General features: G+C 42.8%; 1 protein-coding gene across 1 annotated transcript; it reads right to left on the reverse strand.

Moving 5' to 3' along the window:
- Positions 1 to 2930: 2930 nt before the first annotated feature.
- Positions 2931 to 12516, reverse strand: Stard5 (StAR related lipid transfer domain containing 5). The gene is made up of 6 exons (XM_027922373.2): positions 12378 to 12516; positions 11719 to 11768; positions 11228 to 11360; positions 6511 to 6628; positions 5581 to 5674; positions 2931 to 3594 (listed from the first exon to the last, which is right to left on the reverse strand). Exons 1-6 carry the CDS (start codon positions 12474 to 12476, stop codon positions 3447 to 3449), a joined length of 642 nt encoding a protein of 213 aa, XP_027778174.2. The 5' UTR covers positions 12477 to 12516; the 3' UTR covers positions 2931 to 3446.
- Positions 12517 to 15551: the final 3035 nt, after the last annotated feature.

A 15551-nucleotide genomic window follows, 5' to 3' on the forward strand; every position in this document is an offset into this window, starting at 1 on the left:
CAAAGGCTGGAAGTCTTTGACCGTGTGAAGGATCATTTCATAATACATCTGGGAGTTGTCTGCCTGGGGATGCAGCTGGGCTTTGGCCTGAACATCTACAGGTGGCCAACCCCTGTGGCCTGGGCTTCCTTATAACACGGCTCCTGAACTCTCTGGGTGAGCATCCCGGGAGTGCAAGAGCCAGGTAGAAGCAGCATCTTTTTTATGCCCTCATTTCAGGAGTCCCATAGCATTGCTTCCCCTGTAATCTGTCAGAGCTGGCCCAAATCCACTCAGATTTATAGGATATGAAAATATGGCCAAGGCCATATTTGGAAAATAAAGTCTTTCACACAAAACATTTGTTTTCGAATAAGTGATCCTAGGCAAGGAAGGTGTCAGGTGATAGAGCCAGTGAGCAGAGTAAAGGTGAGACTCAAGGTGTGGAGACGTGCACCAACAGGATGTACCACCATGTATGTAAGCATAAGATAAAAATGGCTACCACCTTCCTATCATATGCCAAGCTCTGTGTTTGATGTGAAATGGTGTTTAGTAATCACAGCACCTTGTACAGCATGTGGTTCTGTGCCACTCTATTGATGAGGGCACTGAAACTCAGGGATAGTAAGTAACTTGCCCAGCTGTGAAGTGATCAGAGAGAGATTTGAGTCCTTCGGTGGTTTGGGAGAGATCAATAATAGGCTCTTAGATCTTTGAGGCCAAAATTTTTGTAAGTTAGGGAAAAATACCTATGAATACCCGACCAATGGGTATTACCTTTGGTCATTGCTGAGCACCTGTTGCCAAACTCAGGACAAGTCAATGAAACTTTGAATTAGCAACAGCCAGCATACTTTGACCAGGTCTAGTCCAGAATACCAGCCCCTCCTGTGCTTCTGCTCCTATACACTGAATGTGGGGGAAGGCCTGACAAGGATCACAGATAAAACACAAAGTAGTTTATTCCCAGGCCATAAATCCATGGGACCATGCTAATGTAATTTGATGGCTTCTCCAGGGTCCACAGGAAGCCAAGAATCTTTCAGAAGACTGGACTCAGAAAACCCAGCTGGGTTCCTACTCTTCAGGTAAACCCCTTTAGTGTTCTCGTCACAGTTAGCATCAGCTGATTGTGTTTTATTATTCTGAGAAATAATGGGCTTAGTTTGTTTCTTGCACATTGTCTTGCTCACCCCATCCTGAATTTCTTCAAGCAAGTAGATAAGAAATTTGAAATATCATGTTATCAGTTTTTAGATTTAATAGGAACACTGGAGGTAAACTTGATGAAAGTATAACTCAATACAATGCCCACACCCCAGGGTCTTACTGTGTGCCTGCCCAGGGCCGGGCAATGAGGTCACACTCCATACCTGCACAATCTCATCATCTGGGCACGCATGTGACCGGGAATTGTTCTGAGTCTTCTCAAGCAGCCAAGTGATAGAGTGGGACCAGCCCAGGGAAAGAGAAAGGAAGGTGGGGAAAGGTAGGAGCATGGAGCTATTATGGGCCTGTGATCCTGAGACTCCTTGGGAAATGAGGCAAAGCAAGCAGGTGGGTAGGAAGAGGTTGTCTGAGGACAAGGGCATGAATATGGTGAGCCCATGGCTCTCCAAGTATTCTTCCTGTCTCTGCCCTCTTTTAGAAGTTCCCTTTCTCTTGCTCAGGTTCCTGGTCTCCAAGTCAAGAGAATTCAGGGCAGTTATGGGCAAGAGGGCCCTGAAACTAAAACTCATCCATCTGAGTTCCATCGCGTGAGGATTTCATTGTGAGGTTTCACTGTCCTTGGCCAACTTCTTTGAAGCTGACAGAGGCTTGGAAAACAGTGGCTTAGAAACAATATTTCCAGTTACTCTCCAACACTGCAGACATTACAGTTAATAACCCTGGACCTAGTACTCTCCATGAGAAGGAATCCTCTCAAGGGCCCCTCCCTGGCAGTCCTAGTTCTTTGCTTTGTATGGCATTTTACTGGTTAATACATTATCTCACTGTGTCAAAATTCAAGAAACGGTGTGCCTCCATACATTAGAAAGTCAAAGCAGACCTACTTTCTCCCCCGGGTCTTTCTGTGGGCCTGCCCAGGGCTGGGCACACTCCCTGTGCCTGCACAATCTCATCATGTGGCATGGTGATGTTTTCTGTAACAATTGTTCTGAGTCTTCTGGGCTCAAACCAGTTTAACCTGATGCAAACTGATTCATGTAGCGTCAGCACAGAATATCACATGGGCCAGATTCAAGTCCTTAAGTGACTGGTCATCCAAGAGTTAGTGACTTATGTTTGGAGTAGCAAAGGTGGAATGCCATGGAAATTTCCTGCATGGGCAATAGTAACAGAAGCTGCCACATGAAGGGCCTCTGATCAGACACAGGAGGGGTCTTCCTTACAAAGGTGGAAGCCAGACAAGGTTTCAAAGGAATGCTAGAGGATCATTCTGGCTATGATGCCTTGACTGGACACAGGTAAAAGAAGTTGTGTGTTGACTTCCTGCTGAGTCTCTTCTGGGTGATAAAGCTGTGCTCCCTGGCTCTGATGATATACAGGTGGGTATGGACACTGCAGGGTTGTACAGTCTAGTAGCAGACTCTTAGAGGAAAGATTCTAGCCAGGGATGCTAGAGGGAGGCCTGCTCTGCCCTCCTTCTCGGTGGCAGTGTGGCCTGATGGGGCCCTGGAGGCCAGAGCACTCCAGCTTTGGCCTTCTTAACAGAGGGCAAGAAGAGGTAGATACCCTGGGGAAGGAGACGCTTATCCCCAGAGTTCTGCACACAGACAGGAGAAGTTTACTCTATTTAGAGTCACTCTCAAAGAAAACTAATCTCAAAGACTGCAGATTTGGCCTGGGGCAGATTCAAACTCCCTGGTGTTACTGGTGATATGAAAGTTAACTCACTCAAAGGAAAGAAGGCAGAAGACCAATTCCAACAGAAGAACCACGGAAAGTATTGATCCAAATGGAAATAATTTTTTCTTAAGGCTTATTCAATTGTTCAAAACAATTATTTTTCCAAGTTGACATGTTTTTAAGGGGAAAATCTTACGTGGTGTTAAAACATGTATGAGGGTTTCCAAAAAATGCACTGAGGACTTGGTTTCAGTGTTCATCATGATTCTCTAGGACAAACATGGAGACATGGCCTCTGACAGTGAGAGGTACACACAGGATTGGAATCACAGTGCTGAGCTGAGTTCTTGTCAGGTAGCCAGAAGTTTGGGTCCATCCTGAATCAGGTGAATTTGGATCACAGGTAGAATTAGAAGTATGTGAATGGTTCCTCTCCTGCCAATCCTGAGAGGACAGAGGAAGTAGGAGTGGGTGGGCTATCGCCCTTGGCTGGCATTCTTAGAGACTCACTGCCCAAGAGTAAAAGCAGGCTTGGGTTCTCCTAGATCTGAGGTATTCCAGCAAGTGGAGCTCCTCAATGAGTCACAGATGTTCTTTGCCAACAACTGAGGGCATCAGTCATGGAATTTCTTCACTGCTTTCTGAAGGTTGGCATAAAAACTGGTCATGCTCCGAGGGAAGAAGGAGTCCACTACGCTCTGTGGGAGGTAACCGCTGAGGTCAGTCTGGAAGAATGTGACCAGGTTGGTCTTGTTGGGCTCTCTGTGAAAGCAACAGCAGAGCTGTGTTAGGCATCTGCCGCAGAGGGGCTGGCACAGTACCAGATCAGGCAAAGAGAGCCTGGCCCAGGAGAAACGGCTGTTACACAGCGACCACATTCAATCCCTTGCAGGATTCACTGCCCAGGGGGCCACTTTGTACTTTCTTGTTTAAGATGGGAACATGGCCTCTAGTGAACATATCCTATAGTCCCATCAGGCCCTCGGGGGTTGATTGGGGGGGGGGGGTCCCTCCTTTCTAAGAAGAGAGATTCCCTCTGACAGATTTGTTTGTAGATGCTTTCAAGAACCCTCACTGTTTGAGGCCCTGGGAGGAGTGAACACAGAAGCTGGTTTTGTCTGTCTGCTCAGGCGGCAATTCTCAAAATGTCAGGAGCTCCTGGGGGACCCTGGCACCCTTTCCAGGGGTTTACAAGATCAAAACTGTTTTCATAACAATACAAATATATGGTTTGCCCTTTTCACACTTGCATCTTTAACACATTATGTCCCATCATCCCATTGATGAAAACACCAAAACAATTGAGCAACAAAACACTTGCAGTAAATGAAATAATTTGTTTTTAGAGTTCTATTCTTTTGAAAAAATAATAGGTGAATGATTAGTGATAATTTTCATTAATACAGTAAGTTTCATAATAATTGATTAAATAACTTATTAGTCACTCAATTATTAAATAAATGATAAATTATATAACAAGCTCTATATTATGACTTCCAACCCACCTCAATGTACCTTTGTCAATTTCATTGAAATAATAGCAGAATTGAAAACTCAGAACTTTGTTGAGTGGACAAGAGCTGGGCAAGTGAATGCTTGGTTTAAAACCTGCATACTAGCTGGGTTTTGTGGGGACTTTCTGGTCCCAACCAGGCCATCTGCAAAATTTGTGCAATAACCTTTGCTATCTTATATGAGAACTCTTATTCTGAAAAATTCCTTTCCAGCAGACATGGCACCATGGAAAGGTGGTTCTCAGCACTGACAGCCAAGTGGGGACAATAAGGAAATGAAGCAGAGGTTAGAGCCCTGGATCTAGGGCACCTCTGTACTGAGGGGACTAAAAATCCTAGTGTGTGTTAAAAAGCATGACTATGCTATTTTCAGACTTAAAATGTTGTTACATTTAAGAAAAGTCCTTTGAAAGATGTTTGAAAAGCCAGCTTAGCAAACACAGTGTTAGGTGGAGTCCAGGTCTGGTTTCTAGTAAAGTCCTATGGCATCAGGCCTGCCTCCTGGGGCTGAGAAAGCTCAAGCCCCTCCCCTCTTGGAGTCTGTAGGAACACAGGGATACAGTGGCAGGTGTACTCTCTTTTATTGTCAATTTGGGTGGCACCCAGAATACACTAGTGACCTTCAGGTTATTCATTACATATAAAGTTCCTTGTAAAAACCTGGCCTTGTGAGCTGTGGGTAAACAGGAAGGGATCCCAGGCTCAGTTCCATGATTGACTCACAGTGTGGTCTCTGATTGCCCTTCAGCTCCCAAGACCAACCCAATCCTTGTTGAGATGATCACTGTTTAGAATGTGCAGTAGGGATGGTCATACTCCCAGCTGCTCCAGGCTGGTGGATGGTTCCCAGGGAGTGCAGGAGAAATTTGCCAGAGCTCAGACTCTGCCAACCTCCTAGACTGATCATAGATACATACTTAACTACCCGAAACTGTTTCATCTTCTAAATGGGACCATGGCATTTGTTCAACCTGACTTATGGGGTGGGAGTAAGGATTTTACATATCAAAAATTTAAATTATAACAGCATCCCCCAACTCTTTCCCATGTGTGAGATGCTTTAGCATATTATATCACTCATGTGTTTGTGTGTAATAGTGTTTTGTAACATCAAAGCCTAAAGAGCCTAAGACATTTTGTTCTTATGAATCCTAGTCAAAGTACCTATTCTTACAGTGTCCAGAGTGAAGTCAGTCAGGTCTGAAACAGGGGCCTCCCTCTTCATTATTCTTACCCTGGCAGAGGTTCACAGAAGCAACCACAAGGATGGTTGAATCCTCTCACAAAACCTGGCTTCGGGGGGCATACTGGATGTTCCACATGGGTAGCTGGAAGACAGTTCAGACAAACAGTGATCTACAGCTTCAGTCAGACCTAGCCACTTAAGTGCTACAATGTGAGCAGAACCAGTTACTGAGAGCTGGCGAGAGGGCAAGAGACTCTTGCTACATGGCCTCAAATTTCTTCCCCACCCTGTACACCCACTTACATTCCCATACATGCGCACATACTCAAATCCACACACACAAATATTACACTCCCACATGCAGCTTCCCCAAGCCGATAAGAATATTGGAACAAAGAATATTCTATAATACAAGGTTTGGGGGTGGAAGGAGGGAGGTGCCTTTCTTAAATCTCAGCTGACAGAAGCGGGATGTGTCTATAATCTCCCCCATGAAGCAGATTCAGAGGAACAGTATGGGCTGTGTGGTAGCAGCTCTGCTCTTTGTTGAGCAGGAAGGGAGTGGAATGTGCTCAACCCTCTCAGGAGGACACATGCATGAACTCAGTGAGTCACTGCATATCAAGGTTTTGTGATACCCAACTGTAACCTGCATGTCCACAGCACAAACTACCAGTCTCAGCAGGAAAAAGAAGGGGTGCTAACAAGATCTGGGACTAAATAAATATATCTATATAAATAAAATTACTGGCACAAGGATTCTCCCACCTCAGACCCTCATGGCATGGAATCCCCCCAAACTGTGAAGGCAAGGCACATTCTGTTATTGAGATGATCATTGTTTAGAATGTGCAGTAGGGATGGTCACACCCTACTACTGCTTGGTTTCCAGCTGCTTGGCTTTCCTTAAGAATCTGAGGAGTGGAGGAGAGAGCCCAGCCTCCTGGGCAGGCCTGGCAGCACCTGGTTGTCACTCACCATTGGAACTGATGGTCCCATCCTCATATCTCTTGACTAGCACCAAGTCCACAAAGTCCCTGGGAGAAATGAGCTTCATGGCAGCTGAGGGGGTGGAGGTTCTGCTTATGCAAAGTGTCTGCCAAAGAAAAAAAGGGAGCCTAGCTGTGTCTGAAGGTCAGAGATCTTCTCCTAGCCCTCCCCTGTCTACCAGGGTCCAGGGGAAAGGAAAGCATGGCACTGTGCACATGAGGGCTCAGAGGGAGGCCCTGGTGATGCTAAAGAACTTTCCACTGGGTATACTGGGGATGAACTTCCAGATGACTTCACTTCCTAAATTGGCTGCATCTGCAGTTAGGGTCTCTTTTCCTGCTTAAAAAACAAAACAAAACAACAACAACAAAAAACCCCCCACATACACAAAAAGAGCATTCTCCCATCTTCCCTCATGTAGAATCATCCTATCATGAATTCTCTCTGGGTGTACCCCTAGGGTACCAAAGACAATCAGGAACACTGATTTAAATATTTAATCAAGTTATCATATACACTGGGGTTAGAATTTCATGTTTTTCCCTTTCTTAAGCATAGTTGAAAGTGTGGGGTCAGAAACAAGGTGATTTCACTATTTCTGAATTCTGGTATTTCATAGAAGAAAAGAATAGCAGAAGAGTTTTTTAAATTGGTGCATTATAGATTTTGCTAAGTGAAGCTAGCCAATCCCTAAAAAACAAATGCCAAATGTCTTCTTTGATATAAGGAGAGCAACTAAGAACAGAGCAGGGAGGAAGAGCATGAGAAAAAGATTACCATTAAACAGGGACGAGAGGTGGGAGGGAAAGGGAGAGAGAAGGGAAATTGCATGGAAATGGAAGGAGACTCTCACTGTTATACAAAATTACATATAAGAGGATGTGAGGGGAAAGGGAAAAAAACAAAACAAAACAAGGGAGAGAAATGAATTATAGTAGATGGGGTAGAGAGAGAAGATGGGAAGGGAGGGGAGGGAGGATAGTAGAGGATAGGAAAGGTAGCAGAATACAACAGTGACTAGTATGGCAATATGTAAAAACGTGGATGAGTAACCGATGTGATTCTGCAATCTGTATATGGGATAAAAATGGGAGTTCATAACCCACTTGAATCAAATGTATGAAATATGATATGTCAAGAGCTTTGTAATGTTTTGAACAACCAATAATAATAAAAAAAAAGAAAAAAAATAAATTGGTGCATTATAATTATACATAATAGTAGGATTGGTTGTTACATACTTGTACATAAACACAATATAACAATATAACTCAGTACTTTTTAAAAAAAATAGCCACACTGCTTCCATGCAATTCATTGAGTTGCATGAAATGGAAATCTGAGTTCAAGGAAAATAATTATATACTTCTGATTATTAGCCTCAAATATATCATTTCTGAGAGAAAGTGTCTGGAGACCAAGATGAGGTCCATAGCAAGTCATAGATGTCAACATATTCATGGTATGTTTCATCAACCCATCCATTGATCTAATGTTTATTTCAGAATTAGAACATTTAAGATTTGTCAAAATGATGTCAAGAAATGCCAATCTATAAGAAAGGGCCTTTTCTCCATATTTTGTTATTTTCACTAAATTGTTAAGAGCTACCAATTGTCAGCTCTTCTCTGCTTTTTTTGTAAACCAGTAGCATGTAGTAGCCTCTGCTATTTGCAGTTAATGTCTATTGAAGACTGTATCTCTCTGGCAAGAAATTATATTTTTTCATGGACACATGAATTAATTAAAATAAAGAATTCCATTTATCTTATCCAGAGATGCATAATACTTTTCTTTTTGTGTTTAATAATTCCCCATCAAAAGTTGTAATGTAATCTTGTCATTTTAATAAATTATACTCAATCCGGATTAAAAACATACAATTAGTCTTATAGTCAAAGGAAAGATACAATTAAAAAATAATTTCAATTTATATGCGTATCTATGATGTAAGATGATGACTTCCAAGAATAACATGCAGTATATTAAGATAAAATTCATTGAGTTGCATGAAATGGAAATTTGAGTTCAAGGAACACAATTAATTATATATAATTTCTGACTATTTAAAGAAAAATTTACTCATATATTTTTAAAATGGGTGACAGTAAATACAAATTCATATGCTATTTAGATACAACTAAAAGAATGATACCAATACTTTGTTCAAAATTGACAAACTTATTAATATGTCAGAAATGACATGCTTTGTAACTTACAAAAATCTAGCTGTCAACTAGATGTGTGGGGTCATACAAAATTTCTCAAAAATTTGTCAGAGGTATGTAAGCAAAAAAGTTGAAGACCCTTGCATCAGAGACCATCTGGGATCAGGAAGGATACATGGGCAAATTGTGGCCCATCCAGGGACGAAGGGCCCTGTGTTGCCTGGAGCAGCAGCCCCATATAGGGAAGCAGGCATCACAGGCACAAACCAGGGTACCAGAGGAACAGGAAGACCTGCCAGCATGACCCATTAGCAAGCTGATCAAGAAGGCAATAGCAACTTGCACCAATGTAGAATTCAGCATAGGTGAATAGCTGGCTATCTTGTATGGTTCTGGCAAGATGGGAAAAGTGAGGAGCTTACAGTGTAATAACAATGAGGAAAACAGAACTCTGTGGGGCCTCTGAGGGATCAGGTCACCAGAACCCAGAACTGGAGCTGGGGAAAAGGCAGTGGGGTAGAAAGAGGTTCTTGGACTCCTCTGGAAGATAGTTGGCACCTGTGGTGGCTGAGAGGCAGGAAAGCTGGAGCCATCAGGTGGCTCTCAGGTCCCAGGTCAGCTTCTTATCTGTGTGAACTTGGGTGCTTCTCTTTACCTCTGTCAAACTATTTCCCTTCTCCAAGGTTTCAGTTAAAGCACTCTGAGTTTGTAAATGACAGCTTAGCCTTTAATCATTGTTATGGCAGATTAGTATCATCCTCTAACTTTTGAAGCCTCTTATTATCACTCCCACCAGTCACTGTGTGAAGACAAAGAACTGTAAACATGCTAAAAATATAACAAATATTAAAAAATATATAAAATATATAATATAAAAACTATTTTTTTAAAAAATTCTATATATTACTTTTTTTTTTTTGTACTGGGGACTGAATCCTGTCCCACTTTACCACTGAGCTATATCCTCAGCCCTTCTTAAAATAATTATCATTTTTTTAAAATTTTGAAACAGAGTCTCATTAAGTTGCCCAGGCTGGATTCAAACTTGCTATCCTCCTGCCTCAGCCTCTTGAGTTGCTGGGATTACAGGCATGCACCATCATGCCCAGTTGTATTATTCTTTAAAGGACATTAACCCAAGTTTCCTCAGCTTCAATCATTTGCATATAATTATTTGAATACTCTCTTAATTTTTTTGCTATTTCTGGTATCACCCATCATGTTAATTCACTTAATATTGCTGTCTAAATGTGCTGCCTTTTAAAAACTTAGATCACTTGATTTTAAAAGGAAGTTTTTATCAGAAATGAAAAAAAAAATCACTTGCCATAAATTAAAAGCAATGCAAAGTTGCTAATTCTGACCCTGGGACCAGCTATCTATCTTGTTATAAAGGAGATCAACAAATGTGACACAGGTTTCAAGGGCACATCAGCACCAGAGACAGTCCCCTTTAAGTCATCAAAGAGATTAAAGAAGAATTAAAACAAGGCATTTTTTTTCCCCACTATGGTATTCAATTTCAGCTTTGACTGTGTAGGACCTAAGTCCCCTTTTATTCCCCAGGGAATGTGTCTCATCCTTCAGAAAACATTGACAGAAACCCCTGTAATACTGAACAGGAGACAAATGAAAATTCTTGGATAGGGCTGAGAATACGTGGCTGCCAAACATTCATCAGTTGAGAACTCTTGTATGAGATTTCAAAATACCATCTGTGTAAACACTCAAGAGGGTGCCAGGTCTCTGAAGTCAAAATCAAGATACCATTCAAATTGGACAGTTCAGCAATGCTTACCCTCAAAAAGCATTAGTTCTGGTTATGACTTTCCCCCCTACAAAGTCTGTAATCAAAATGAGGGGACCTCAGGGCAGACTTATCAACATCTGAATTCTACTCTGATAGCCACCAACTCCATGTGGCTATTTAAGCTTACATTTAGATTAGTTAAATAAACTTAATTCATTTCCTCAAACTAGCCACCTTCTAATGCCCTGTGGCCACAGGGGACTTAGTGAATAACTTATTGGACAAAGTGGATTACAGAATATTTCTATCATTGTAGAAAGTTCTACTAGGCAGGGCTAATCTGAATGGTATACATATTCCTAAAGGAAAGACTGTAATCCAGAAACTGCCACTTGGCACAGCTCCACAGCTGGCAGAGAATTCTGACTCCATGCCAAAGGTCTCTCCACTCATTCTCTTGGCCCCATCAAGGGGCACTATTGCAAACTAACAAATCCAGGCACTGCCTTGGTGTCCTTGGAGCCTAGACTCATTCGGTACTTCATCAACTACTGCCATTTATATTTTCTTGGTTCTGTTAAGGTCTTCTCTGCCTCTCAAAGTCATGGTTTCCTACCTATAACTGGGCCAAGGCTGGCTTAGAGTGTTTCAAGCAGTGGGCAGCCAGTATGTTCAGGACATGCTCTTTACCAAAAAGTGTCACAGACACCCTCCAGAGGAGATGGGGCCAGGTTACTGCAGCAAGGCCCAGACAATGTCAATGGATAATATGTTTGGAAAAACTTACATCTGTGATGCTTTGGATTATTTCAAAACTGGTCACATTCTCATCCCACTTCTCTCGAAGGCCCCCAGCAGCTGGCTTTACACAGTCCCATACTTCCTCTGGTGTCGCACACAGGATCCCTTCTCCTCGATACCTGAAGCACAAAAAGGAATTTGACCCCAAAGCATCAATCAAACTTGTTTATCTTGGGATTATACTTAAGGAATGGAAGGTGGACCATGCCAAAGCCATCATATTTCCTTGGGACAGGCTGGCAGAGAAGGGGCTGAAATATGTTAGCCCACCTCCCCTTGGGCCTGCAGAAACAGGTGCTCTGTTTTTGTTTTTATTTTGTTTTACAGGAATATGGCTTGCTGGAAATGATTTAGATATAAACAGAAGCTAGTGCTTTTGGGGAAGATAATTGGTTAGTTGATCACAGTGTGTTAGGGTCGATTGGAATCTTTTGAGAAGCAAACTCTGTGACAAGCTTTGAGCAAGTGTGCACTTACAGGTTCCCTGGAAACTCCACAGATGGCCTCCAGGAAACTGAAACTCCATTCTGTGAAAAGGCACAGAATCATAGAATTTTAGAGCTAGAAGGGCTCTGGGAGAACACCTGGCTCAGTCCCATGTTCTTCAGAAGAGGGGATGCACTATCCAAGGTGACCCAACCCATTCAGGCAGAGTTGGGACTAGTAAAGCTGTCCCCACCGCAGGGGATGGGGAGGGAGGTCTTAAATGCTGAGGGTGGTTTTCAAATCATCTTAAATGCCATTAACCATTTTAAGTAAGTAATTTGGGGGTATTTGTTAAAAATTACAAATGTTAAGTAAGAAAAACGATTCCCATACCACCTCTGGGACAAAGATGCTCATGCTAAAGAACGGTATAAAGGCTTGGAGCTTGGAGTTTCGGGTTCCAAATCTAGCCACTCAGAGTCAGACTCAGGGTAAGTCACTCAGAGAAAAGAGCAGATTCTTGCTTTCTGGAGTCATTGTGAGCACAAGTCCAGTATTTATTAAGGAAACAACCCCCTAAGAGATCCCCCTCAATCCTGCTACGGGGGCTTGGAGTGCGATAAGCAACCGGGAGAGGAGTCTGGGGACTTTGGGGTCCAGGCCCCAGGGAGCAGTCTCCGAGACCCCTTGCCGCCCAGCTTCTCACTCACGCTCTCCCGGCAAATCTTCCAGCCCGAGGCGTCTCGCCGGTACTGGAGCACCTTCTCTGCCACGGTCTCGCTCACGTGAGCAGCTTCGGCCGGGTCCATCCCCACCGGAGACGTGAAGTGAGAAGGGTGGTGCACTAATTGGGAGGCCGGAAGCCAAGCCCTAGGTGGAGCCTGGAGCCCCGCCTCCGGCCTCCTGCTCCAGGATTGGTTCGGATCCACAGAAGATCACGCCCCACACCGAGATTGGCAGGTCGGGAGACTGACTGCCAGGCGCCGCAGGTCGTGCCACCGCCTGGGTGGGCTCACGATGCCCGGGCTGGTTCGGCAGTTTTGCAGCACCCGCCCAGAGCCTTGGTGTGGTTGGGGCGCTGCGTTGCTCCCAGTAGCACCGGGACCAGAAGAGGTCGATGATGGCCAAGTCTGGACAAACTCCTAGGGTGGTTTAACGAGGGTGTTCCGGGTACTGCTCTAAGGGAGGGAGAGGGAGTATGCCTGGAGGCTTGGAGGCCCATTAAGGAGCAGCCTAGAAGGTGAAAGAAAATTAGTGGCCTGGCGCAAGGTCTGGAGAAGAGTGAGGAGGGCCCGGTAGGAGTGAGGAGCAGGAGGTGCAGAAAAGAAGACCAATCCAGGTTGAAGTGATTAGGAGGTACAATATAGAGCTCTCTGCCACTGATTAAAAATTCAATGTAGAATATTTCTATAAATCTGTGGCTTGAAAGTCAGTCTGGGCCCTATTAGAATTTTGTTTGGGTTTAAAGCTCTATGGAATGTCTTTCAAACCATTGTGAAAAGCAAGAGTTTCTGGGTCAAAGAATTTTGTTTGGGTTTAAAGCCAAAAGAAAGTAAGGTTGGTGTAGAAAGTGATTTTGTTAGACATCAAACATTCAGGGGATGATTACACTTATTAATCATGATTGTGAGGGATGAGGAAAGAGGAAGAAGCATCACGATTCCCACGTGGCTTGCATAGCTGGCGGCTTAAGTGACATGGGGAAAGAGATAGATTCTAGGAAGAAGATGGTGAAATTAGTTCTGGACATGTTTAGATGCCGGTGGGGCCTCTGAATGGAGATGTCCAGTGTGATGTGATGTGCTGTCATGTGAGAGAGGTTCTGGCTTTATATAAGGGATCTTATCAGGAATTCTTTTCATCCAGGTGGCCTGGCCAGGGGGCAAGAAGGCACTGGGAGTGAGGTCTGAGGTTGGGTTGGAGTCACAGCCCCACAGTGAGAACTAAAAGGGCAACCTTTTTCTTCCTCAAGGTTATGTCCAGCTAAATTTTTTAAAAGGTTGTTGCTGATGAAGCCAGAATTATACAGGCAGTCAGTATAGAGAGGTAAACCGAGTCAGCTCAGATCAAGGAGGTCAATTTTGAGTGAGTCTGAGAAGTTGGAGACTGTCCCCTGAGGGATTGAAATGTCAATTCCTTCAGAGCCCTTCCTCCACTCTTATCAAGAACCTGCCCCTGCTCTAACCTAAGGTAACCTGTCCCAGAAATTTCCCCTCCCTACAGGGAGCTATAAGGTTGTTAATTAATGTGTTCTGGGCTGCTCCATCCCGCCCTTCCCCCTTCACCCACCTGTTTCCCACCTTTTGGCCCTCCCACAAGCATTCCTGGGCCTAGTCACTTATGCAGGAAGGATAGAGATAAGAGGAAGAGAGCAGGAGAACAAAGGAAGCCTAGGACATTATAGAAAGGGTAGAACACCTTGCTTCTTAGTATACCAGCTATGGCCCCCCTCTCCCTCCCAGGCGAAGTCTCAGTGTGCTTCTCTATTGTTCAGACTTCAACATGTGAGGAAGCAGAACTGTCACAGATAACCAGCAATATCTCTGAGACCTATTTATGTTATCTTTCTTTATTGCATACTCATTTTTAAGGTTTGAAAGAACAGTTTGGAAGACCTGAAGGGCTACCGCTTCTGAGGGCCTGGATAAAGAATTGGGGAACCTCAAGTGTCACACATTATTTGTTGTATCATTTGGGTCAAGTCCCTTAACCCCTTTGAGCCTCAGTTAACTCCAAGGTGAAATGGGATAATAATGAATGTCTTCCAAGCCATTGTGAAAAGCAGGTGAAAGAATACATATGAATAGTTCTAGGAGCCATAGAGGATAAACTAAGTATCCACATTTTAAAAAAATATTAAGCATACCAAAATACCATTACAAGTTAGATAATAGGCAAAAAAAAATATTGGGACACATTTTAACCAAAATTAAGTATCTTATTGGACAAAATGTTCTTAAAAATCATTAGGAAAATTTTAAGCAGCTCCATAGAGAGAAAAAAATGCATCAGACATAGATACTTTGTGGAAAAATAAATCAGCAGAGCTAATAAGGACATAAAAAAATATGTAGAACCTCAATCAGAGAATTTCAAATTAAAAGGGACTTTTTTAAAAACCTATCTAATAGCCAAACACAAAAAGGTTTGTTAATACCCTGTGTTAATGACAGAATGGAGAAATAGTTTTGTGTTTGTTTTTAGACTGTGTATGGGACTATAGATGAATGCAACTCTCTGGGAATAAAAGAAACATGTTAAAATTTGCTCTACTTGTTCTTTGACCCAGACTCCTCCTATACAAAGGCATATAAGATTGATTTTGCAACTGGAAGCAAGCTATTTGTCAATATATTATACAACGTTACATTATATACATTTATTAGAATATTATGTAATCATTACAATAATGCAGCATGAGGCTAGATTAAAAACCAATTGCTCAACAGAGCTGAGGCCCAGGCAGTCTGGCAATATTTGTTGAAATGAATAGACTTTTCTCACCAAGTACAGTTAACTCTCGCTAATGGACATGGATGGTGTTTAATGGTAGTAAGTTCTTACCCTTCTGCAATAAAACTTTTTTGCATATGAACCAATAGGTAAAGGAATTCATATATTACATTATGTATTAGATAAAAGAATACAGTTTGAAGGGCAATGGCATTATGGATAAGTGAGCAGATTGTCTGGTTCAAATGCCTGCAGCATCACCTACTGGTCATGACCTTGGCAATTCATTGACCATTCCATACCTTAGCATTCTTGTTTGGACAGTGAAATAAATAATAGGACTAACAGAGTTGATGTTTAGGTGAAATGATTTAATAAAAAACAGAATGATGCTTGACATACCGTAAATGTTTAACATATGTTCATATATA

The sequence above is a fragment of the Marmota flaviventris genome, chromosome 2, assembly GCF_047511675.1.
Source record: "Marmota flaviventris isolate mMarFla1 chromosome 2, mMarFla1.hap1, whole genome shotgun sequence".
Lineage (NCBI taxonomy): Eukaryota > Metazoa > Chordata > Mammalia > Rodentia > Sciuridae > Marmota > Marmota flaviventris.